The sequence below is a fragment of the Drosophila bipectinata genome, chromosome 3L (genome assembly GCF_030179905.1).
Source record: "Drosophila bipectinata strain 14024-0381.07 chromosome 3L, DbipHiC1v2, whole genome shotgun sequence".
Lineage (NCBI taxonomy): Eukaryota > Metazoa > Arthropoda > Insecta > Diptera > Drosophilidae > Drosophila > Drosophila bipectinata.
Genome location: NC_091738.1, coordinates 19,956,415 through 19,983,079, shown reverse-complemented (window position 1 = coordinate 19,983,079; position 26,665 = coordinate 19,956,415). Strand labels below are relative to the sequence as shown.

The 26,665-nt window shown below is 43.5% G+C and overlaps 2 protein-coding genes across 3 annotated transcripts; both read right to left on the bottom strand.

The window, feature by feature from the left end:
• Window positions 1-10,978: 10,978 nt before the first annotated feature.
• Rh50 (Rhesus blood group-associated glycoprotein Rh50) lies at window positions 10,979-20,570 on the bottom strand. Of its 2 annotated transcripts, none has more exons than XM_043212244.2 (10): window positions 20,427-20,570; window positions 19,835-20,281; window positions 18,271-18,439; window positions 17,463-17,628; window positions 16,640-16,901; window positions 13,151-13,341; window positions 12,157-12,351; window positions 12,009-12,102; window positions 11,841-11,943; window positions 10,979-11,183 (listed from the first exon to the last, which is right to left on the bottom strand). In XM_043212244.2, exons 2-10 carry the CDS (start codon window positions 20,001-20,003, stop codon window positions 10,994-10,996), a joined length of 1,539 nt encoding a protein of 512 aa, XP_043068179.2. In that variant the 5' UTR covers window positions 20,004-20,281; window positions 20,427-20,570; the 3' UTR covers window positions 10,979-10,993. The 2 variants fall into 2 exon arrangements, with proteins under 2 accessions (XP_043068179.2, XP_017090539.1); XM_017235050.3 differs by lacking the exon at window positions 10,979-11,183 and adding an exon at window positions 11,349-11,599.
• A 3,303-nt stretch (window positions 20,571-23,873) lies between these two features.
• hoka lies at window positions 23,874-26,495 on the bottom strand. Its single transcript, XM_017235051.3, has 3 exons — window positions 26,333-26,495; window positions 24,383-24,466; window positions 23,874-24,322 (listed from the first exon to the last, which is right to left on the bottom strand). The coding sequence occupies exons 1-3, from the start codon at window positions 26,376-26,378 to the stop codon at window positions 24,078-24,080; spliced, it is 375 nt and encodes a 124-aa protein (XP_017090540.1). The 5' UTR covers window positions 26,379-26,495; the 3' UTR covers window positions 23,874-24,077.
• Window positions 26,496-26,665: the final 170 nt, after the last annotated feature.

Here is a 26,665-nt window from a genome sequence, read left to right as displayed (position 1 = left end):
TCTTGCCACTCTGTCGGGAGGATAATGGGAGCTCTTGTATGTTTTTGTGATTGTTTAACAAGGCTCCTGAGTGGGTGTTGTGTGTGCGCGAAGGGGTGTGTGTGTTTGTGTGGGTTTATCTCTGTACGTAATACGTAGTCCGGACCCCGGAACAAATCCCACAACTCTCCATACCAATAACAATCCAAAAAACCCCACAGTGCAATGGTAATCCCCACACAGCAAAGCATTTAAATAATTTCAGCGGCGCTGTCGACGCTGATGCTGATATCGGAGTATTTTTCAAGTAATTGTTATTATAACAAACGCAAAAACAACAAGAGCACCGGCAATGGCAATTACATGGCAGCACACATTCAGGGCCAGTAAAATATGGAATTCACAATTACATTTAGGCACACGAGTCCTCGACGAATCAAGTCCCAGATCTGGGTTCCCACGACCACAGATTTCAGGAATGTTTCCACAAGAGGGAAAAAATATTTCACAAATGTTTATTTTTGTTTATAAAGTAAAAATATTAAAGACTAAAATGTGCCCGATATGAGAAGGTCTTGGAAATATATTTAATTGTACTTTATTCGGAATGCTTTTAATTGGAATTATTCTTAATAAAGTTCATTATAATTACTGCCGCATAAACATGGCTGGGCATTCACTTTCAGTGGCCGAGCTCAGGGGCTCGCACTCTGTAAAGTTAAAATTTGTTTTGCTTTCACATTTAATTGAAATTTACGCCGCTTTGTCGGCGTCTCCCTGTCGCGACAAGCGGCGACTTTTATCATTTTAAAAGCCGCCCAACCGCCCCACCATCCTACCACCCAGCCACCCAACCATCCAACCACCGAACCACCCAACCACCAGACCGCCCGCCGTTCAAGCCGCTTTAGTTGTCCTGATGACGGTGCCGAGGCGACTGGAGCCTTCTCCTCCTTTTGGTCCTTTTGCTGGGCCACTTTGCTGCAAATTAAATGCATTTTGCAACGCACGCTCACACGAAAGTTATTTATGTGTGTTTGTCATTTAATTTTAAAAAGTTTTCCCTGCACGAGATTTACAGCACCCAAACGGACCAGGGACGAGCAGTGCAGGGCAGAAGGATCCGCCATCTCCAGCCCATTTTCATTTCATTTAATTGAGAAGTTGGCAAACTGAGTTGGCCTTTTGGATGCCTTTGGATGGGTCTCGTCCAAAGCGGCAGGTGAGCAAAGGTAAATTGTAAACTGCTCCCGGGAAGGCGATCGATAAGAAATTTTCTTTCAGCCTTTCAGGAATTATTTAAACTCTCCTGTCGCCAACAATGTCGTTAGACATACAAATGCCCAGCAGCCGCAGAAAGTGGCTGGCCTTAGGTTGCAATTTGTATGTTATACCATACTATATATGTAGGTATATTCACCTGTATCACATGTGTCCCTCTTTCTGTTGCGGTCAAATGCCAGGAAGCGGTTATGATTGCCCCAAGAAGTGCAGTGTACGTCTGCGGTGCATCGCCAAGTCACAGGCAAAGAGTCAACCACAGTTGCCTCCAGACATGGGAAAAATTATTATGTCAACTGCACACCGGCACGGATTTAGAGGAGGTGGTTTGAGGCGGGGCTAGGCAGGTGGGGCAGACCGACAAACAAAAATGCAACAAAAGAAAAGTGCAATGTTTGTGGTCAAAGACATAGAGACATTCAAAGGCCCTCACAAGCAGCCCAACAACCCATTCGAGTCATAGAAGCACTGAGAGATGGTGGAACTCTTTAAGATATAATAGAAGTTAGACCCAAACTAACAAGTAGCCTGAATAGGGATAGGTTTTTTCCCAGTGCCTCTAGAGTAGCCTCCTGTTCGAATTTTTTGGTCAAAGGCCAGACAATGATCGAGGCCTTCTGGACACATTTTACGCATTTTGCACGAGAATTTATGAAATTTAAATGGAGCACCAATCCCAATCATTGGCCAGTCTCCGGGATGGGGACTCTGCCCTCTTACTGAACAACAGTCCAGTTCCAATTCCAATTCCAACTCCAGGTCGGTTGCCAAACAAAAAGGGCTGAAAGGGTGCCTGGACTGAGACAAACAAAAATGCCATTTATTTGTTAATTTACGCACACAGCATCAAATATGTGGAACCAACAAAGGAGCAGCACGTATAGCACCCTTATTTCGGCCTTACTCTGTCCAGGTGAGCCACTGCATCGGCTATGGAATTCGGACGAGGATTCTAGACCCTGGAACGGGAACCAGGAGCAGAAGCCCATGACAACCCTGTGCGGTACTGGGGTTTTAAGCTGCTTGTTTGTTGGTTTGCGTAATCCGCTGCGGATGACTGCCTCTATTGGCCTGTAGTGGCTACGGTCTTATTTGGCTCTGTCCGAGGTCCGTTTGTGTCTGAATGCTCAGTTTATTAGTCCACAGACAGGAGGCTAATGATGCCTGGCCAAGGATATGATGAACTGAGAGAAAATCTTTCTACACTTGATTATTTTTTTCCTAAATATCTAACTTCTAGTGAATACTTTGAGTTTCTTTTAGAAATTTCAGGCAAGTCCCATGTTTATACAATTTCTTTAATAAATTCCTAATGTAAATCCTTGGGTTTTAGATAAGTAAATAGAAATAAATATGATATTTCCAGTGTATGTTCATTCGATTTCAGATCCATGTGCTCTGTATCTGCTCCGCCCTTTGGTTAACGCCTCAGTGACTTTCCCAAGCCAAGTCCAAATAATAATTTTCATTTGCATACGGCAGCCAGAAGTCATTTAAGCCAATGAAAGTACAGTATTTGGCTTTGAGCTCCAACCGTAGCTTAAAAATATTCCGGTTCTTTGGCATCAATCGGAACAAAGTTATTGTTTTCGCTGTACTGCTTCCATTGTGTTCAACTTGTTGCCCGCTGTCTGTTTTTTAATTTACATTGGAATTGAGTAAATATTTGGACAGCGCGAGAGCAGCTGTTGTTTATCCCCCGTCCAGGCCCCCGCTCCATAACATCGCCACCCCTTGGCCATAGAGCCGAAAGATTTATTCAGCGAGGGCTTGCCATCTAATGTTGATTTTGCGTCTTTTTACTGGCCACCACCACAACCGCCGCCGCCTGAGAAGCGCCCTCGGAAGAGGCTAGCTTGGACCACCGCCCATCCTCGCACATTGTTTGGCCAAATGCTTTTTAAACAATTGCATGCCAGGACCGACAGAATCCCCCCGGGATTAACGTGACTACACACACGCACCAGGGAGTGGGGGGAGCCTTCCAGATAATCCAATTAATATGCACACAAAAACGCAGCTAGACAACAATAACAAGCGCCACGAAAGCCGCCCACCTGACGCCAGCCGCCAGCCGCCATGTTTAATTTTCGCCAGCCGGAAGCGGAAAGGCGCAGGAAAGGCACACGATCCGGGAAACGAGTAACGGGAAACGTCGCAGCCGTACCCGTAGCCACATACCCTACTCTTCAAACATTCATGAGCTGGGCAGCGGTTGAAGTGGCAAAGGACGCCGTGGAGCAGGAACTCTAACTGGAGCACCAGCGCCAGCGACAGGAGTTGGTTGGCGGCACGGGTTATTGGCTGCACAAACAACTGGGAGTCTAAGCCAACTCTAGAAGCCTTAGTTAATATCCTTGGGGGCGCAGGACGCTAGACAGCACTATACGACGGCGATGAGACTGAAATGGGTGAGGTACTACACTGGAAACTACACTACTAATTAAATGGGAATATAGACTGTACTCTAAAGGGCTCGCATAAATGACAACCATGTTTCCATAAATTAGTAATAGTTTCAAATCCATAACCGATGAAATATACGAACAATTCTAATTTTTTTTAGTGCCTCACCAACACTGAGGCACTGCATAAAACTAATTTGCGGCTTGGCAATTATGCAACTGGTGTGGGAAGCACTGGGAGCTTCCTGGAACCGGGATGTACTATATATATGTACCTATGCCACCTGCTAATGCCTTCATTTAGCCATATGAAGTTGTGTGAACAGAAAACCAGTGACCACATGGCAGCGCAGATTTCTTCCACTTGGCTAATATAACAAAGTTATGCATTGAACTTAATTTAAAGACTGGCAAGGAAAATTAATGAAGTGCTTCCTACTCCCCAGAGAGACTACTCATTTCCTTGGGGTAACGCGTGATTACGGCTGTTGATTTTTCTTTCATTAGCCTTGACAACGGACCGACTCACTTTTAACCCGGACACCCCGACTTGATTATCCGAAAAAAAGACTCCTTGCCAGTCAGCAGAAAACTTTGCTTATTATAACTATGCCCGGGTATGGGCGCCAAGTCATCTCATCTCCTGCCCATCTCCTGCCGGCGTCTAGAGTCCCATTTCGGAGCTCGTCTTCATATTCTAATAGTAGTTTGGTGGTGGAGGACCCGTCCTCGTCCCGATCCCAACCCAGTTCCCGTCTCCGCCAGAAAGCGAAAGCCGCACACGTATTGACGTCGAAACTTTTTATTAGTGTCTAAAATGATATCTGCCCGCAGAGAGTTCTGGGCGAGAACAAAAAAGACTGAAAAAGAAATCACAGACACGACTCTGCTGGGACAACGCGGCGTATGATTAATATGCCGCACACGTATCACCGCAAATATTGATTTTTAAATAAGATGACGCCACGAAAGTGGGCCACTCCACCTGACCCGCCCTATTTTGCCATCCCCTTCCCGACCACAACCCCAACCCTAGAGCGGATGTCAAACTTTCTTTGGCCAAAAATCAACAACGAAATTATATAATTTGCAATGTAATCAGGAAACTTTAGATGTGAAGGAGCCGGCGGCGAAGAACTAGAGGGGGCTGAAAGCAGCGTGATTTGGGCGTATGAGTAATGCCCGCCTATAAGATTACCCATACGTAAAAGCCACAAAAAGCGGCAGTCATGCCGGGGAGCTCTGAACGCCAAAAGAACTCCGAAAGCCGCCGAGCACTTTGACAAATGAAACACGGCGTCGCCCCGAAAAACGGCGGATCGGATAAGAGCGGGGAATACGGAGCACGGAGCACATGATGAGCCCTGTAAAAGGGCTGTGTCGCCATCGTCGGGGTTTTAATGCCATTGATGGCTTATTTCAGGTTTACGACTTTATTTTTGCTACCTAGTCAATGTCTGTTTTTGCCCTCAATCCCCTCCGTTTGGCATTCACTCACGGCTCGATTTCGTAACTTTTGACTACGTCCGGAATGGCGGGAAGGAGGTCCCTCCTTCCACCAGCTACTCCTCCGCATACAATAGCTGCCACTGCCCAGGCCGGAGAGTATGCTTGAGTGGTTTTTAGGCACAGTTGTTTCTATTTTATTGCAGTGGCACATTCCGCGCTTTTTATTGCAACTCCATTGAACCCCGCCAGGCATTGAACTGTGAGACTCCTCCCCAGTGATCTTGTAAGCTCAGGATACCGCACATTACTCTTCTCACTGAACTTATGGCATGGGGTTAAACAAATTGGGGATGCATTGGAAAAAATTTTACAAACTTATGATATTCATAAAATAAAATTTAAATACAAATTAATAAGTATATATTAAAAGGGTACTTTCAAAACTATAGGTTTGTTCTAAAAAGGGTGCTGCTATTGGTTGTTGCTTTTGTCAAAAAAAAATAAAATAAAGTAAACACAATAAACATAACATAAATTCACTAGCGCCTTTATATTTTAAAATACAAAGTCTTTAATATACATTTTGAACAAACTTTTTGAAAAAAAGCTTTTCATCAAGCCTTATTCTTAAAGATTCTTAAAGATTAAACATGAAAAATTATATATAGAAATTTAAAAGTTTATTAGGAAGTTAATGATTTTCCTTAAAGTAAATACCTTTCATTCAAAGAGTACCAATATTTCCATACTACAACATTTTTTCCCCACATTTGTAGATGAAACCGTATGGGTAGCTTCCGTCTGACCTGCTGGCGGCGGCGTGCAACAGCATGTTGCATGCTGCTGAGCCGCTCAGCAAATTTTTATTGTCAGCATATTTTTTTATGTTTTTATGCCGGCCCACAAACCCCATCGCCCTCTGCGACCACTCATATAGTGTCCCCTGGGCGTTGATGAACGCGGCCTGTGCATTGACATTGTCTGGATGGCTGGATGGTTGGTTTTGGATAGCTGGTCCGTGCATCAGCCTGTCTAGCTGCGTCCTGGCGTTAAATAAAATATCCTTCTGTATAAAATACCCAGCAGAGGCGGCATCGATTAAGCGTGTCCAAAGGGGTCCGTGTTCGGAAGGTGGCAGAAAAGCCACCGACTGCACCCACACGCCAGTCAACAGGGCAGAATGTTTTACATTTCGTTTATTTTCCATATTTTTTCGCATGCAGGCTACACGTGTTGGTAACATATTTTTGGACATTATTACAATGGTCCTTTTTTTATGCTGAACGGAACTGAACGGCTCCTTGATCCGCTGGGAGTGCCACGCTGTCAATATGGATTTTATGGGTTTGTGTGGGAGAGTGGGTTACTTTTTTTTATGAACACTTGAGCGTATTCAAGTTCGCAGTGTGTTTTGAATGGGATTCGGGCGGGCCACCGAAACAAACAACAAACGACTTGGACAAGTGGCAAATGCATTTTATTTGCAACATGTTTTATGTGAGTGCAAAAAAATTGTGGGGGTTAAAGGTGAAGTCAAGTGCTCACCGAAGCTCCAAAGCATTTTTAAAGTGGCAAACTAATTGAAAAAAAATTGGAAAACTAAAGGCCGAAAGACTATGAAAAATAAAATATATTTATTTATTTATTATTTATTTTTTTGAAAAAATATTATTTTAAACAAAGAAAAGAGATCAAAAGCAATCTTTAAGTGTCAAAAAACTAAAATCCTCAGGAAGGTCTCTATTTTTATCCAAAATCTGACTCTGTTCGAATAGTTTTCTCATTTTTCAAGGCTACTGGGAAATGTATTGATTAACAAAATTCCAACAAAGACAATCGGTAATTGGATCTGGTATTGGGTATTGGATCTAGCTCGTCAATTTTTATTTATATATATCGAGGAAATTTAAAAGCATTTCCTCCAAGGTTTCATAATTTAAGCACCTGTGGTGGGGTAAGTCCTTCCACCAGGTAAGCCAGCTGCAAAGAAATGAGCTCCGCTCGTGTGGCTGAAAAGTGAGCTGCCAATAAAAAAGATTAAAATGCAGCCATAAAATACACGATTTTATACACATTGCCTTAATGAAAAGCTCCTGGAGTAAAGCAGGAAGACCCATCCCACAAGCCCCATCCCACCGGATTTAACCCCCGCAAAAACCGAATTTCATGCTTAAGCTCTGTAAAATTAACATTTAATTGAAGCCTACAACTCAGTGCCTTCAACAGTGCCGAAAAGCGACGGTCCCAGGAAGACGGGCAAATCCTGCTTAAGTGGGCAAAATGGAGGATGGGATACTGCAGGTCCCAGGACACTCCCATATACATTTTGAAACACAAAGCACAAGTGCAGCGGCCCGGGGAGCCAAGGGAGTGCATGTTTTGATAGCGTAAATTATGTTATAAAATTTATTTAATTTCACTTTTCTGCTCTCAGTGGCCTGAACGTTTTGTTGCCCTGACACTGGCCTGGCCCTCGGAATGTGAGTCTCACATGCAAAAAGGAGTTGTCCTCACCCCACCTTCCACCCCATGGTCCTTTACCTGACGCACTCACATATGTACTTTCCACCGACCGTTCCGTGTCCCATCCCCTGTGTTTGCCCAAAAAACGAACACAGACATATCCATATCAACTGGCAGTGGAGTGAAAAGTCCCTGGTGTATTGCAAATTGTGCAGGGTTGCCCTTCTCCTGCCCCAAAATCCTTCCCCGGCTCCTGGTCCCTTTTTGGTCCAACGTTGCGTGCCCAGTGCGCATATTTATGTAAGCAAGCCAGAGAACACGCTCGAATTTTTGGTAGTCGTTTGTAGAAACACCAAAAGAAAATTATACATCTACACGATATTTTTAATTTATTAAATTAATTAATGAAAAACCTCTTTACAAACTAAGACAATAAACAAACAGAATAAGAAAGGATTCGTTTGAAAATTTTTATAAAATCCATAAACCCATAGGTTGTAAAATATACCATTGACATTTTCAAGAAAGCCTTTATTACAGTCTTGAAAAAGTATTTTGATAACCAATTTTTTGCAGTGTTGAGCCCACAATGAAATGGAAAGCGCGACCAGAAACAGCAGTAAACGGAGGAACAGCAGTAGCCCCAGAGTGTAGCCACGACGAGCAAATACCACCCGTGTGCATGGGGCTGTGTGTTTTCCACGGCGGATTCTTGGGGCACCTGCAACGCAGTCGACTCCCCGGCTGACAGGCCGGCTTAAACGACCCGTGGCTGGTTAAATAATTAAACACCAATGACACTTAAACGTAAATCATGAATTTTGCAAGCAGCCCAAGGCAGCAGCAGTTCCTCGATGAAACATTAACCAAATGGCGACCCTTTCAAATCGGGCCAAAACCTTCCCGGGGACACTCTGGCCATTTGTCTGGCCATAAAGAGCGAAGGAGAAGCTGAAGAACAGGAACGAGCCGGATCGGATCGGATGGGAGGAGGAACTGTCAGCGCCGGCGGAAACAACACCCAAAAAATTACTGTTGCAAAATGCTGTACAAGTTTCCGTCTCCGAGTCCGAGGCTTCCTGTAACAACTACAATAGGAACAAAAATAAAATGTTGCCTGAAGTCTTTGGACTATGATATGCTTCTTTAGCCATTCAAAAAAGTTGACAATAAACTGAGAAGAATAAGATACATAGGTTCTATAATATTCTTTGTATATGTCACATTGGGCAATGTGTTTCTCACGGTCAATCGTTAGAAATTCATGTATTTCCAGGCTAAGTTTAGAAAGCAAATCAAACAGTTAACTCGTTCTTGTAGAAATAGAATTATCCCAATATACCCTATATTTCTTCTATTAACAGGGTATAACAAGGAGCTCTAAAACTAACACTAACACCAACAAATCCCCAGCTGCTGAGCTCGTCCAACATTCTGGAATCCGGAGCAAAGGCAGCTAGAATGGCAAGAACTATGGCCAACAATTTGTTGCCTCAGACGACAAGTTGGGAAAAATTGGGGAGCAGCGGCAGTGGCAGTCGCAGGAGCAGGATGAAGGAAGTACAAAGTCAATGTCGGGATGCCAGCAGAGTTGTCAACGCGCTTAAAGTTGCCTTAATTGCAGCACTGTTGTTGCTGTTCCTTGGTCCTTTTCCTGTTGCTCCTGCCTGCACTTTTTATGGCAGCCATGTCACAGGCGACAGTCGACAGTTGTCGTCAGCGGTGGGGCATGCATAAAATATGCCACATACTCCGTGGCTCTGTGAAAGAAAGACACGAACTTCCCTGGAAGGAGAAAATTGGGACTGACGACATATTTTCCTTTCAGTTTCAGGCTGTTAATTATTATTATAGACGTGTGAGTGTCCGCCGGCTGCCCGTCTGGGCTGCCGAATGGCAAACTCAAACGGCACCCGGCCATCGAAGGATTGAGAGGTCGGGCGGGTCGGCGCCCAACCGACCACATGCAATAAAACAGCACTTAGACATGGACACTGACAAAGGCCTACACTGAGAGAAAACTATTTTAACTTTGAAGAAAATCGTTAAAACTTAAGGTTCAGGTCGCGACTAAAGTTTCTTCATTAAATTTTAAATAAAATCTTCACGATTTTCAAAAATAAAACATTTTTTTATTTGACCGTGTTTTTTTATTTCTTTCAGTGCATTTCCAAAAACAACCACAAGCGGGGGGACAGAGACGTCAGCGTCTGTCCGCCCAAAGAGTAGAACGGTGCACCGGGGAATACTTTGCCAAATTGCACAATCTACTCTGTCTCCTGCCCCGGACTCCCCTTCTCCTGTCAGAGGACTTTCCCCATGTCCAGGACCTCCTGGTCTTGCCAGACTCGTCTGGCAGTCAAACAGGAGCTGTGGAAACAGAAGCAGTCACTTTGGCCACTCATTTGCCTACTCGGCTACTACCACTTTCCATGCTTGGGAGGCCATCCTACAAATTTTAAGGCCTCTCCTTAGTTCATAAAACTTGAATACTGCCAGTATTTTGTTAGCCTTAGATTTGAATCAATGATGTTTTTGGCCATTTGATAGAAAAGCACAACAAAAAAGCCAATTACAAGGATTTTGTGTCAACAGATCCCTTTTGAAACGTCACATTTTATTGCAATGGACATCTTTTATTGGAGTTCATTATATTTTGTTGATTTTCGGTAGGCAAGAGGTGCGTTCTGATATTTAGTTTTACCGTATGATGGAGGTTAACGTCTTAATTTGAGGAAAACTCATTTTTGTAAAGTAGACAGACAAAGTAAATTTTTTTTTAAAAGAAAATATTATAACATCTCCATTATAACGATTTCTGAAAGATAACCTGAAAGATTTTCTTTTAAAACACCATTAGCTCTTAGTTTACTTTACAGTTTAAGCTATAGTTAAACTTAACCAATTATTGAGATTACGGAAATCAGAATTACCCTGAAATCTCTAACCAATATTGTTTATCTCTATGGCTGTAAATGAGTAAAAACAAGAAACCAAGTCTTTGACAGGCTGACAATTTTTATTGAAACTTGTTGAACTTTTTCCGGTAATTGTTTGCCTTCTGGGCATTGTTTATATTTTGTCTTGTTTGTGTCCTGCTCGGGTGTCTGTGTGTCTCGAGTGTGTGTGGTTGTGGTGACAAAGCCAAGTTAAGTAGTTGGCCGCCAGCTTATCGCAAGTCGTTCGAAAGACATTATTCTTGGTTCGCTTTTGTCCGGCGATTACTTGCCTCGGGCGCCAGGTGCGCTAATCGCCGGCTGAGCCGGCCAAGTTGACCGGATCGGACTGGCGAGGAATTGGATCCAATTCCAAGACGATGACTTTGGGTCTTGGTGTCTCGTTGTTTCAGTGCCTCGGTGGCCAAAAGTCGGCTAATTAGCCAAGCACTTTGTCTTGGGCCAGTTAATTAGCGGGCTCTAATGCAGAGCTCCGCGCACATACAAATTGTTGGCGGGGACAATTGCATTCCAGTTGCGCAGCAGGAACGGGCGCCAATTAAAGTTGGCAGCAGCCTGGGAATCGGAGTTGGAGCCATAGTTCGCAACGGCGACGGCGGCGGCATTGGCGGCATTCGCATCATCCAAAAGTTTGGCGAGCATATTTAAACTTTTTCGCCATCACCCGAGCAGCACCCAGTAGTACCGCCATTGTTGGTCGTTCGTTCGTTGTTGGATTTTATGTGTATAATTTTAATTCCATTAAAATTTGCGAAACACATGCGGGGCAGTCGTGCGGGGGGGTGGAGCAGAGAGAGAGAGGCAATGTCACATTTAAAATATTTTTATTGCTAATACTTTTTTTTTGATTTTTTTTGTTTTTGTGTTGTGTTGGGCTTTTTCGTTGTGCACTACGCTAATTAAATGTGTAAATTGTTGGAGTTTTTAATTAAATGCGACAAATGTCTACAAAAATTAAGCGGAGCTGGCAAGGACAACAAAAGGATTGGCTGGCACCCATTGTCCTGTTGATGTCGCCTGGGTATTTTAGCTTACGACAAAAGCTCGTCAACTCTTTCTAGTTCACTGCAAAAAAGGCGGCAAATCAAATCAGCGAAAAGCGAGTGCAGAGCGTGGGAGGAAAACGAAAATGGCAACAATTTTGTAAACTTTTCTGGTTGAGAGGGTTGGAGGTGCAAGGCTCAAGGACAATACATGCATTTCGTAAAGTAAATAAAATGTAAATAAAATAATAAAGTAATCGTAAGTCGTTGAGGCGAAGACAGTGAGCTGGAATCAATTTCTGGGGGCAGGCACAAAACTTAACTATTCCTCCTTGTTCTCCACGGCAGGGACCTCCCAGTAATGCTCGTCCTGGTGGTGTTCGTCCTTCTTCAGATTCCGGAAGCTGGCGTACTTCAAAACGGCTCCTTTTTGATTTAAGAATAAGTAAGGATAGTGAACTCATTAACTGGTTACATATACGAGTACAAACCTGTTAAAATGCCTCCACCGATGGCAATGAGAAGGGTCACAGCAATGCCAAACAACTGGTAGCCTGCCTGGGAACTGGCATTTCGGCCAAGACCCTGCGGAAAAAATGCATTAGTATATGAGATCAAAGATGCACTCAGGAAACTTACGCCCATGATTTTGGTATCAGTTCCGTTGGTGCCAACCATGGCCGGAAAAATGTCCTGCAGCTCCGATCGATAGTCACCCGAGGTGGCCATGGAGGCGTAAATGGCCGAGGCAATGGCGGAAATAAGGGCCGGCATTCCGTGCAGATTGTGCACGCCACAGGTGTCGTGCAGCCGCAGATTGGCAGTCATCCAGGGCTGAAAAACAACACAATGCAAATAATTTAACAAAAAGCTGTCAATGGAAAATGAATCCTCTATTTTCTGATAAAGCTATTGTTAGCGACATACTATAATTGGAATACGATTCACCGATTTATCCCTTTCCAATTGTTTTTATTCAAAAAATAAATATCTTAAAGCTGTAATAAAGTAATATTAATGGGAGGTATTTTCCTAATAGAAGTATCACAGCATAGAACCATTTCCAAATGACTTTAATTTTTTTAAAGTTATGCGAGTGCTTGTAGAGTTCAAAAAATGTATTAGAGCTGCAGGTAAAAGGACATCCACCTACACGGAATTTTATTTTGCGTGGCTGTAATGCAAATGGCAATCCGGCCTGGTTCCAGGGCGATGTCCCTGTCCGGAATAAAATCCTGCTACGGCTGCGGCTGACCGGCGGGCAACAAACTTTACTCATTAGCGTCGCATTTTTCCTGGGCGCACTAATTAAAGTGAAGCCCCAGCCAGATAGTTCTAGTTCAACATCCTATTCCCCCCCAAAAATTTTCGTTCACCGCGAATCCAATCCAGGACTACTGGCATATGAATAGACGCTAACTTTGGCAGGGAGTGCGTTGGAAGTTTTTTTTACCCTATCCCTAAAAGTTGTTAGTGTTCTAGGTGGGGTATATTTTATAAAATAAATAATACTCAATAATAAATTACAATATAAAATAAAAAAATATACATTTTACGAATTTCTTAATATGTGTAATAATATTTATAAAAGTATCTTAAGAATACTAAGGACTGGGAATCCCGCCAAACTTACTGTTAAATAGCGATAGCCGAGTACCGAGACCGTGCCGGCGATAATGCCAATTAAGACGGCTCCATGGGCGCCGAGCAGCAAGTTACACACCGTGCCCACAGCCACGCCCCCGGCAAGAGTCGAGTTCTGCACGTGCACCATGTCCAATTTATTCTCGTGGCTGACAAGCGCGGATACAACGAAGGTGGTCACTGGAACGAAGGATACGCAGCGAAAGGGTGAAAATGGCACGAAAAAGAATGCAGCCGAATAGAGGTGGGAGTCTGTGGTCCTCCGGAGTCCGGAGTCGGGACTCACAGTTATGGTTTCAATTGAAGGCAAGAGTCTATTTTGAATGCTTCCCAGGTGGGATGGTTTAATTACGTGATTTTGATTCATTTTTGAATGAGTTTTAGGCGAGTTCATTAAAATGCAACTGGTTTGCAAAGGTTTCCCCTATTTTTTTGGCTCTTTAAAATGACTTATGTAACTGGTACTTAGGTTAAAGATTTCCTTAGTAATTAATCGATAAGCTATTCAATATTTATCATATAAAGATCAAAGTCTTCAAGTCTATTTCCTCGTAAATATTACGTATACGACCAGTAGCTCATCTGTAACATTCCCTCAATTGAAAGTACATAAGTCCTTCTAAAGAACGATAAACAGATTAAAAACTTTAATTTAACAGGATTAAATCTGAAACAGTCTGTAATGTGAAACTCAGCTTTGTTTATGAATGTGGGCCAACGACACTGACAGCCAGCTTTGCTAATCACTCGGGCAGCAGAAATGACACACCCAACTGGCATGGCCACTGCCTCTGGTCTGAACCACACTTTTGCAATAAACACAAAACTAATAAAAATGTAAACACGACAGTGCCAAGATCCCCCGGATTTCCAGTATTTTCCGGATGGCCCCCAGGGCTTTTCTGATTTTCCGCTGGCCGCAGCGTAGAGCAACACACCGCACCACCCAGTACCACCGAGTACCGCCCAGCACCGCACTACAACAAGGACGCTTCAGTTTATGACCGGCAGCCAGCATAAATCTCGGCTGAATAACACTAAATACTTAAAAATCTCCATTTTATGGCGGAGCATATGTTGCAGCCATAATAATTTGCATAAATTAGTTGAGGGCAGGCGTCGGTTGGCCACTGCAAATAAGTAAGGCAAATCTCAACCAGATGGAGTGGGGGGGCAGGAGGCATGTGGTACGAACCGCAACAATTTCAAAACAGCTTTTGACGTTGTTCGGGCGACACAAAACAACGAGGACAGCAAATTCTGGCTTAAAAATCAATTAAACAGCTTTTTTACAGCCCTCATTCTCGTCCTCGTCCTCATCCTCGTCCACGTTCTTGTCCTTTCCCAGCTCGAGGACTAAACCAAAGCCAAGCCAACGGCATATCCGAGATTCAGGATTTCCACTTGTTTGTGCTGGCTTTTGTTTCTGTTTTTGTTTTTGTTCTTGGATCTTGGTCCTGCTTCTGCTGCTCGAACATTAAACAATTTAAATTAACGCCAATGGTGTCACTTGCGACTGTAAAATGTGTTTTGTGCTTAACGTTGTTGGCCAATGCGGGCAGCCTCCGTCCTCGGTGTCGCCCCTCATTTTGCGTTGCCCCGAAAAAGCCGCCTGGCTGACCAGACCGGAGTTCTAACCAGACCCAAACCTAAAACAGACACTGAGAAAAAACTTTTAATCTTGAACAAATATTCTACCTTTAAAAGACCAATAAATAAACTCTATATAATGCACTACTTCATACTAGTTTTTAATTATTTTTTAAAATCTAGTTAAAGTAAATAATTATGTTTTAGTTTTTAAGTTTTTTCTCTGCTTTCCCAGGAGAAGGCCCAGACGACTCCCCGGCTCATTTTGTGCCTGGTGTGAAAACAACAACTGGGGCGTATTTTTGCTGTTGGCGCCGCATTCGGACACCAAATGGCGTCGTCTGATCCACCCTGCCATCCTCCTGCCGCCTGCTGTCTCCTAGCCAGACCATGCATGTCCGCCCGCATGGCCGACATGGCCGACATGGGACCGTGGACCACACCCACCAGACCGCCTCTAATTTCAGCATCGAACTGAATCCCAGCTTTAGTTTAATTAAGGCAACAACTAGTGAGCCAAGCAACCGGCCACTGAATGGATGACGGGTGTGGGGTCTGTGAGGGGGGAAAAGTACATTGCAACATACGGGGGGCACTGAAACGCCGCACGTTGACTCAACTAATCGCACATCCTTCCGAATAAAATGCTCCGACAGGCCTCCACTTTCCCTCTCCACCTCTAGTACCTCCAGTGGATACTCTACGATATCTATTTATGGGATGGGGTCATCCCGTTCTGCAGCAGAGATTGGAATCCATTGATTAAGTTTCATCTGGTCAAAGATAAATTTGCACTAAATTTGAATATGCACTCAGTTGAGAGTAGAATTCATGACTCAATTGGCCGAGCAAGAAAAAACTTTTTTCGGAAAAGGAAAAAACGCAAATGCAGTGCATGTTTTTCTAAAAATATTGAGAAGTTAAATTATTCAAATAAAGTCTCCGGCAAACAAGTATTAATTTTTGAAAATAAATCTTGAAATTGAGAAAAATCAGAAGCCAACAGGAATTAGAAAATCAAAACCTTCCTGTCTGTGCTGAGTAACTTTGTCATATTTAGTTTTATATTTTTATAAAAATAAAGAGTAGCTTCCTTTCGACCATGGTTTCCCCTTTCATCCACCCTACTTATGTGCCTTTTTAGGTGCTGCCTACACTGATGTTACGTGAGGGCTTTAATACCATGGCCAGAAGAGCAGAGCCAAATGGCCAGAACACAAAAGCTCTGGCCACAGCTAGCCAAGTGTCGCCGTCCTCTACTTGGCTTATCTCAGCTGCTGGCCTTACTATTATTACCGCTTTTGCTGTTGTTGCCGCTGCTGCTGGGTATCCTTTGTATACATTTAATTTGTGTTTTGTTATTTACATTAACCGAGCGAGTCAACCAAGGCAGATCCCGACCCCAGACCGGAATCCCTGAGCCCTGACCAAGGGATGTGGTGCTGCTTTTAGCACATTTTCTATGTGTGAGCTGGACTGGGGCCTGGTCCTCTATTCGATATGGCTAAGCAAATGCCGGACAGGCTGACCCACACTCACGCCATTCGGTTCGTTTTTATGTGTGCTACGTGCTCAAAATAAATTTTCAAATGTGTTAACGAAACTATTTGACATTTAATTAGTTTGTGAGACGCATGCACAAGGACCTAAAGGAGCTGGCAGGACCATGGCTCTGGGCCTTTTCAATTTCATCGGTAGCCGTGCTAATAGGCCCGCCAACATTATAATTAACAAAGCTAGCGGGAGGAATGCCCTCGCCGAGCGTGAAGATATGCGCAAGTATTAGTGGACCAAGACAGCCCGAAGGATGTGAGGGGCGGGGCACGGAGTATGTCCTCCAGCTGTCCTCCACTTGAGTCTTGGCTAATTGCCGGGGCACGTGACTCACCTGTTGCCGCGGCTAATGACAAGAACGTGTTCAAAATGGCTCGCTCGCCGCCGGCTCCAGCCGCCAGCACCGAGTTGAAGCTGGGCCAGTACACCCACAGGAAGGTGGTGCCAATCATGGCGAATATGTCCGATGTATAGCTGGCGCCCTCCAGCTTTCCGGCCTCGTTTTGGTCACTCGAGGGGCGCAGCATCAGGGCCACCGCCAGGCCAAAGTAGGCGCCGAAGGCATGCACTGTGATGGAGCCACCGCAGTCGCAAATCTGTATTAGAGAGAATTATACATTATTAGATGACTTTAAATTATAACCCTTTAATAAAAACAAATAAGCTTGAACAATGTATAAAAAATTAATTTATTCAATATCCTGACTTATTTTTTTGATAAACTAAACGCACAAATAATAAATTCAAAACTACCAAAAAAGTCTTTAAAACTTGACCTATTATAATAGGTATAATAATATATGACCTAACCAATAATTATTGGTCAGAACCAGCCAGCTTTAAAGCTAAACCTCTACAAAAAATAAAAGTAACACTTTGGAATAATTTACGAGGGTAAAAATCATACATCCTGTAACGCATAAAATTAGTGCCAGATATATTGCATTCATGTCTATTTTATTTGCATTTAATATGACCCAGAAGGGCACATAAAATGCGACCTATTTTCACTTATTTTCATGCATAATTTTTTAGGTAAATATTATTATTATTGTCTATTTTTGTTCTTCTCAGTATTTTCATTATTTTAAAGTGGGTAGATAAAACGAATTAGTTGGGAAGCAATTACTTTTATTGGCTTTCAAAAATAAACTCACACTGAAAACGTGCAGAGCCAGATACTCGTTGGCGGCGAACAGAGCCACTTCGAAGATTGACATGCAGAGCAGCTGGATGGGCGTGGTCCTGCCCAGGAGGGCGCCCATGCTAATCAAAGGAACCGCGGCGGCAATATCCGCATCGATGATGTTCTCCAGGGAGAGGCTGTGGACGGGAAAGGACATGGAACCCGATTAGCAAGCCGAGCGACAGGTGACACGCCCCCTACGCATAAAAAATGTCCAAGAAATGGCCGCCAAATGAAATGGAATACATTTTAAAGCGTTTCCATTTGCAATGGTGGTTAATGTTTCCACACGGGAAATAAATATTTTCAATGAAATCGTATTCTGAATATATTGGTAGCTTTTACTTTCACAAAATAATTTACTAGAGAACAGAATTGTATTTAATATTTAAGTCCTTTTTTCCAGACTAACCATTTATTTATAAAAGCTTCCGTATTCCGTATAAGAAATCATTTTCAGTGAACTTTTAAGTCGGATCCATTTACTCGTTTGCTGCTTCGTGTCCTTTGTTTGTCGTTTGACTTTGGCTTGAGATTGTTGCCCATTTCACTTAGAATAAGTACAGGTTGACTTAACTCCCTTCACCGAACCCACACAATCACCGAACCACCCACCCTTGGCTTGACTTCTTCATTTAAAGTAATTGCTTGAATTCATTGCCGGCTCCAGGCCATTTTTCTTCATTTTATTTCTGGAGCTTGTTTGCTTTGCCGACTGTCAGTTTTGGACAGGAGACCGCAAGGCGAAGCAATTAATAAATGGATGTGTCAGTCCTTACCTGATCTTGCCATCCTCCATGTGAAGGAATCCCTTCATCAGTACGGACCACTGCACCACCAGGGCGGCCATGAACAGGGTGAAGCCTGTGGCACTGTAGCCATATTTCCTCAGGAAGGTCATGAGGAAGCCGAAGCCAATGAAGATCATTACCTGGATGTCCTGGAACTCTACGGGGAGGAAGAGCGAAAACGGGTTAGCATCCTAGCTCAGGGCTGGCCATAGGACAGTGAAGAGTGGCCAATGGGGATGCCAATTAATTGAGTCAAGTCGTTTCAATTAACCGCCCAATTGTCTGCTGCCAAAAGTCAATTGCATTGAGATTGATGTCACCCAGGCACCAAGACACCCTGGCCTGGCCAGGCGTTGGCCGGGTCCCCAATGTTGTTTGAACCACCCACTCCATCCACACCACCCTGTCACCCCTGTGGTGCGTGTGTGAGAGTATGTATGTGTGTGTGCCCGCGCGGGTGCAATTAGTGTGAAATACGGTTTAATTTATTTATTATGAATTGCAACAAGTTGTTTACAGACGCATTTGCATAAATTGAAATTAATGACTTTAATTATTCATTTGTGCGAGTGTGTGTGTGCTCCATTGTTCGGAATTCCAGTTCGGTTCGCCTGTAGTATCCGAACATTCTACATATATTCCAGTGGCAGAAAGTAATTAATGGAATTGGTGCCACGGGACCCAAAAGACTGCGGAGACTGTGCGAAAAAGAACTTCATTTATTTATGACCCGCCAACACTTGGCAAACAATACGGGTCCTTCTCCAGGACTTCACTTGCCCATCCCCGCAAAAATAGAGCAGAACTAGGGTGCTCCTGGTGGCATGGGTAATAGCTCTATATGTCATTTGGTATAAAGCTCACTCCAGAGTTTCCATTTTAATTGTTTTCAGCTGCTTTGAAAGGTTTTGTTTTTCAATATGAAAAATTATACATTTTCCAACCGAACGTACTAACTTTTTAGTTTATTTAAAATGTTTATATTAAATAAACAAAATTTTTAGACAAATATGGCTAATTAACCGCATTAAAATAACACAAAACAAACAAAAACACAAACTGCTGAAGGCTTAAAATAAATATATTTGCAAATCTACTCGGTAATTTCGTTGGGGTGAAGCTAAAAATAAAACCTGTTTCCGTCCTAGGGGGTATTTTTTAGGGGCTCTCCCTGTCGGAAGGTGAACATTTTTTTGTTTCGAAACATGAATGTACATTTTCGCATATGAAAGAAAGTGGAAAAAGTGGTTCAGATGCCAGCGGTTGCTAGGCACAGAATTCTGTTATCAAATTCTGTCTAACTAACCATAAATAATTATTTTTAAAATAAACCAAAAATAAAAGCAGACAATAGCTATAAAAAGTTATTTTTGCACATCTGTGGTTAATTCTCGGAGACAAGACTAAGAATAAATATGGAGTGGATGATTCATTTTATTTGATAACAAAATATTAATGGACGAGTTTTTAACTTTCTACAACCCATAAAACATAATCGTTCTTTTTAGCAAAAAAATCTGGAGGAATGAAAGCCAAAATCCCTGCTACTCACGCGGATATTTTGAAACGTGTTCCTTTGCTGATCCAGCGTCTTCGGCATCGATTGCCGGCGGCAGGAGTTCCTTTTCGTAACGCACGAACAGCCAGAATAGGACCAGGAAAATTATTTGCACAATCATCAGGACGACATAGCCCGACACTTTGGCACCCGGCGAATGCATGGCGGCAGGAGGGGTCTCGGTTCTGGTCTCTGAAGCAACAAAAAAATACGGCTCCTGATTGGAGTTCCAGTTAAAGCCGTAGACGGAGTTTTAGATCCAGGCCGCAGACGCTGCAGCACGTGTTCGGCGAATTTAGCAGCCGTAAGTGGCCCGGACAGGAAGTCGCTGTTGCGGACTGGGGCGGAGCTCTCCACAACTGATGTGCAAATATTTGTGCGCTTTTCAGCTGTATCTCATTGGCATTGAAAAGCAGATTTTTACACTCTAACGTTGGTTCACTAAAATTCAGAAATTTGCCATTTAAATTAGAATTGTATTTTTACATGTAAGTAAAAAGATTAAGATAGTTGTCTACATTTATAATTTATATATTTTAGCAAATTTCTGATAGTTTCACTCAAAATTGTTTCTTGTGTTACTGACTATATATCCCCATTCACGATTCCCGATTCGCGATCTACTGCGGTTGAGCACTGGGCGCGCACTGATGCCCGGAGCGATGAGTGCGACGCGTAAGTAGCCGCGACTCGAGTCTGCGGTCAACGGGGCGTATGTGCGATATCCACAGCGATTTGCTCGCATGATATAACTATTTGATTTAATTTGTTACCGCTGCCACTGCTTCTGCTACTGATTCTGCTGCAACTGCTCCAGCTCTTGCTGAATTATTCACAGAGCCCCCACGAGACCGATTCGTTGTGGTTCCATTATATTTAAATTGTTTTTGTTTTTGTTTTTGGCTCGGCTGCATTGCAATTTCAATCCCAATTCCAAATCGTTTTACAAGCTCCGGCCCAGACCTCTTTGCGGTCGTCCCTCCTTCCCGAAAGTCTGGCTTCGGTTTGGTTTGTTTTTTTCGTTGGTCAATTGATTGGTAATTCGTTACAAATTTATCCTCAGACTGCATTTTAGAGTTGTAGCCAAGCGATTTGCATAAACGGCGTTGAATGGACTGAAAGGTGAAAGTGGCTGAGAGTTAAACTTTAATGAATTTCCATTCAGGGTGTTTTTATTGACTCTAGGCCAATCGGTTGAGCCACTTGCTTGGTGCCTTGTGTTGACTGATAAGCCGCAATCACAGTTCTGGTCAAGTGGCACTTACGGCAGTGGGGGTGGGCTAACCAGAAGACAATGCCGGTCGGCTACTGCCGTTGCGACAAGCTATCATTCACTTTCGGCAAAGCCAGTGAAATAATTAACATGCTGTCAGCCGAAACGAGCGGCAGTAAAATAAACTACCGCTCAAGTGGAGCATCTGACTCGATCGCTGATCGCAGATCGCCGCTCATTGATGAGCCCCCTCGGTCGGTGTTTTTGTTTTTTCTTTATTTTTGGAAGCAATTTCAGCTGATTATCAGCCTTTTTTAGTGGTTTAGTGCGAACTTGATGGGCATATAAAAGCGAGACGCTTCGCACGCAAGTGCCAAAAGCTCTGATAGTTTGAAAAAACGAAACGTCAGATGCCCAAGTCAAGCTATTTGCTTAAGTTACTCTATTGTTAATCCCGCAGTGCATTCACTTTATTTAATTGGAGTAACTTGTGCCCTTTTTCTTGCAAAGATTCAAATTCCATAACAAAATCAGAGATACAGAAAGGGTTTTTCGGCTCAAAAGCGGGGAGCATTCAACTAATTGTTAAAGCAAACATCTAAATAAAATTAAACAAAACTCATAAATGCGGCAAGTCGGGGGGCCTGTGCCAAAAACCTACAAAGGCCACTGGGGCGTATGATTGATATTTATTTTTTCAACAAACACAAGCGCACCTGTGTGAAAATTGAAATTCTCATGGTGCTGGCTGGCAACAATAAAAAGGTAAGGCCAAGCAAACCCCTCACATAAGAAGATGTGTGAAGTTTGTGCAAAAACCGCAAATGTTGCCAGGCACGCGCTCGGATCTTGAAAATCCTCACACACACACCCACAGATACAAATACAAAGAAAGAAAGCAGATAAAGGAGAGAAAGCACAGAAACGAGAGGCAACCCCAGGTCGAGGGGAAAGGTAGTACATCAGAGCAATTTCTTGTTGCCTACTTGGGAGGGAAATTTGCATCCGCAATCACTTTAAATGTTTCCGTTTGAATACGCAAATAAATCGAAAAGGATTTCCAATGAATGCTTATGAGTGTCCTGGAAAACCCTTGTTAATGTTGTTGTTTACAACAAGTGTACATGTCTAAATCCCCGAATACCAGGAAGATACACATCCCGACACACAGCACACACCACACGGAGAGGCAGTAAAAAAAGTTTGATAACATTGTGAAGCGGCTGCCAAACTGTCAGCTAACAGTCCAAAGCTTCAACCACAAGTGCTCCACCCAGCTCACATCCCACGACCCTGGACTCGGAACCCAGATCCGGCCAAGTTGCGGCCAGTTGGGGTCAGGCCGAAATACGAGTCGGGGCCAGTGGAGGCTGAGCCATAAATAAATATGAGCCACTGTTGTCAGACAACGGCACAACAACGTTGACGATATGTTGATAAACTTTAACACCCCACAAACACTCGCATAAACTGCAGCCAAGTGCCTGCTCCTCCGAGAACTGCAAGCGCCGGGACTCCCGCCCGTCGGAGGTCCTCCGGCTGACCCAGCATAACAATTGCAGGAGTACGGCTCTCTGACCATATGCAAAGTGTTTGCATTCCCATTTGGGGCGAAAGTCCTTTCGGGAACATAGTCGGCGTGCAGGACTCTTTTGTGTGGCTTTGCTGTGCCAGTCCAAATATCCTTAGAGGTATCCTAGTTGGCTGGATGGCACAGTGAGAAAATGAAATCCAGATTCCAGAAATATAATCTTTTTCTAAAAAGATATATGTACATATCTACAAAGATAGCTTCTGATTTAATTTTTAGATTGCAAATAAAATATTTTATTTTAAAACTGCAGTCTGGATTATTTTTCTTTTGTGCAACATTCTTGTGTTGCTTCCGTTGTACAATTTTTGGCTGCCGTTGCACTCGTGTGCTTGTGTGTGGCTCTGCCACCGTGGGTGGTGCGGCTCTTGCCTCCTCGGTTGCGGGTGGTTGCGCCTAAGCGATTCGCTTTTTGTCTGTTTTATGTCAATTTTGGAATCCGCTTTGGTTACGCCACTCGACTCCTTCCCCGGCCCTTTCGTCCCTTCGTACTTTCGCTTCCGTCCCACCACCCCGACGGGCCCCACGGCGGCGTGTCGCTATGGAAAAGCTTCTGGTTGCGCCAATTGTTGGCATTTACAGCTACTTGGCTGCCGGGCCCTTGACTTGGCCGGGATTCTCCGGCTCGGCTTCTATGTTTCCCTCTGTTGCAGCTTAGAGATCTGGCTCAAGTGGCACACTGGGGATTTTTCAATGGCGTTTATAATAAATTTCGATTTGTCAGCGGCAAAGCGAGAAAACGGCGTCAAGTGCCTCCCCCTCCCAAGTGGCATCAAAATCAGTCAGCGATATAGCCTCAAATACAAGTCCAGATGGGAGTATTTTTCAAGGGCCAGATAATCTCAAACCATCAGAAATTTGAAATACCATTAAGTTTAAATAATTCTTTAATGTTGAACTTTAACGTCTTTTGATTTGGCTTGAAACCCGCCATATTGATATCTGGGTAAACCTAAAAGTAGGCCATCATTTTAGGCGATTCGAGGAGTGATCTTTTCATTTCCGCCGAAATCTAGACCCCACCGCGTAATGCCAACCAAAAACCAGTTTGAAACAATTAAAATCCAATAGCGTGCGTGAGGTGCAGACAATCGTCTGGCAAACTTGATCGAAAAGGGGCGGATATCGCGCCTCATAGCCGGTGCAATAAAATGCTAAAATCCAGCCAAATGATCGCTTGACAAACGATTAGCCATGTGAATGTGAACTCGTTTCAATAATCCCGCGAGTTGTTAGGTCGGCGCCACATTGGCAGCAAATGTTTTTATTCGAAAATGAAGGCAAACAAAGGGCACAGAACTTACAGCCGCTGTGCATTAATTAAATGGCTATAAATGGCTATGTTTATGGTGGCATTTGAACTGGATTATATTGGATTGAATAGAACTATTAGCTATGGATGACACTTCCGGATGGCGAGTGTCCGATGGCGATTAGGCGATTGCAGTGGCGTGTGTGGGCGTTGGTGTCACTTGAGCGGGCGTGGGAGTCACGGTCTCCGGGTCATGGGTCTGAGCTGGAGTGTAAGTGGTGGGGGCGGGCGTGTACGTAGCGCCCTTGTCGTCGGGCTCCTTGTCCAGGATCACTTTCTTTAGGATGAAGTACAGGGCACCGCCAATCAGTAGCTCCGCTAGGGCAATGCACACTATCAGCGCCCAGCCGGGAATGGCAAGGCCGCCTGAAAAAATCAAAGATTAGTAACGTTTCGAGAATGTATCACGTATACGCCATGACTTACTGAAGTATCTGCGGGTGAGGGTGCGACGACCGCGGTTCACGCGTCGCGTGGCCTCCGTTTCCGGCATGCAACAAGCCAGCAGCACTGAAAAAAATAATTTTAATTATGCAAATACTTCAAGAACGTTAAAAAATAAATATTTTCTTATTTGGAGCTATTTTATAAAACTTAAAATTGGAATACAATCACGGAATTCTAACCAATTTCTAAATTTATCTCTTTTCATTAATTAAACTCTAACCAATATTGTTTATTCAAAAAACACCGCATAAGTATGTCATTAACGATCATCCCATAAGTTCTTATACCACAAGTTTCAGCTATTAATTCAAAATTGATTGATAGACTTTGTTTTTTCCCGTGTGAGTACCAAACAGGGGCCACTCGACCGTGTTGGTAGTAAAACAATTTGTCCGAGACGCAGAACATATATTTGAAGAACGCGCCGCGTGTGGTCGAAGGTGGCCAGCTGCGATGGTGACTCCAACTCCGATTCCGAGCTGGATTCCGAGTGCGGCAATGGCTTTGAAGCATCCATCAAGCGAGGCAATAAAGCGAGCCAAACCGCTCGGAACGGAACTCATTGAAACAGCGTGGAACCCAGGCCATTCATCATATGGATCTCTCCAACATGTTATGGCCGAAGCGCGAAGACTTGTTAAGATATTAACAATTAATTATTGAGAAAATGTTTAACAACAGAGCCAGCAGAGCAGCGCAAAAAACTGCTGATTCCGATTGAGCCAAAATCGCGCGCGCGCGCCAACTTGATGATAAATTTCAGTTGGCCAGAAGAATCCGTGTTTTTTTATTTTGTCATGAGGGGAAGGAGGGCAGAACACAGGGCTTTGTTGCCTTTTGGCACATTCTTAGCCATTGTTCTATTGCGGATGTCAGACTCGATTTCACGTAAAATTATTAAAATGTATTTTTAATTAATAATTTGATAGTTTGGCTGTTTGTTTTGGTTCGGCACATTCGTCGTATTTTGCGCATAAAATATTAAACATGAGGTTAGCTAATATGGAAATCGGTTTTCTGTCCAGTGCACTATTGATTTGTATGGATGGCTTTGATTAGCCCACCCCTCGGGACTGGCTGAGTCATGGAATGGGGGCCTGTGACGAAAACCATATGCCAAATGGATGTGGCTAGAAGCGCGACCGAATTTCGTCGGCTGGCCACTAACCAAAATTAATTGTTTCTATTATATATAAATAAAGTGTGATTTTTTTCGGGATATTTCATAATTTATTTGGCAAATGATTACCGAGCTTTTACCACTTCCGGCTGAACTGAATTGTGCTATCGGCCTTATCAAATTTTAATGAATCCAATGAAAATGTTTTCGAATTTATTAACTGCCGAATAAATCATCAATTTAATTGAGGACAGCTGGAATGCTGTCGTTCAAACAATTTGTTGAAATCTTTTGTCCGTCCTCGAAATAACTCAGTGCAAGGCAGAAATTCATTCACATTTCGATTGGAATTTCTTTGATTTTCCCCTTGAGCTCACTGAGTCACCACGCCCAAGAAAAACACGCCCAAAAAGCCCACTGTGATGGGGCAACAGTGAGTAAACAGGGCTTATCGCAACCGTTTCCCTGATAAGCGCCAACACATTTGTAGAGTTGGCTTTGGCAAGATAAAAGTCTCCACAGATTGTGTGACGCACACTTGGCCCAGTTACTCATCGTTAAAATCTCCAATTGCCAAAGTTGGCTCATTAAAATCCCACACCTGCACTCCTGTCGGGAGCGAGAGTATCTTTTGGATGCACTAGCCGGAAAACTGACACGGAGTATAACTATTCCGCCATTATGATGCACCATCACTGCTTTTTGATGGCCATTTCGGCGCAGACACAAACACATACAGGCACTCGCGAAAAGTATCTCAAAGATACGGAAAACTCAAAAACTTGGCAGAATCATATGCAGAACTTTACCCAGGCATATCACCAAGTAGGTGGAGCACTTCTTAGCCAACTTCATTTCCGTCGCTCGTTCGTTCAGTTCGTTCGCTTAAAAAACGTCTTCTCGCTTTTAGCTGTTAGCTGTTGGCCAAGTTTGTAACGCGCACGTCGTCAACTCCAAAGTGGAACTAAAAAACTGTGTGTGATTGCATTCAGCGGCAGGTGCTGGTATCTTATCGCCATGTATCCGACATACAGATAAGATAAGAATGTGTTCTTTAACGCTCTCTGCTTTGGTATTTTCTGAGGTCAGCAATACACATGAAACAACTTTAATGTTTTAAAAATATAACCCTTTCAAAAATT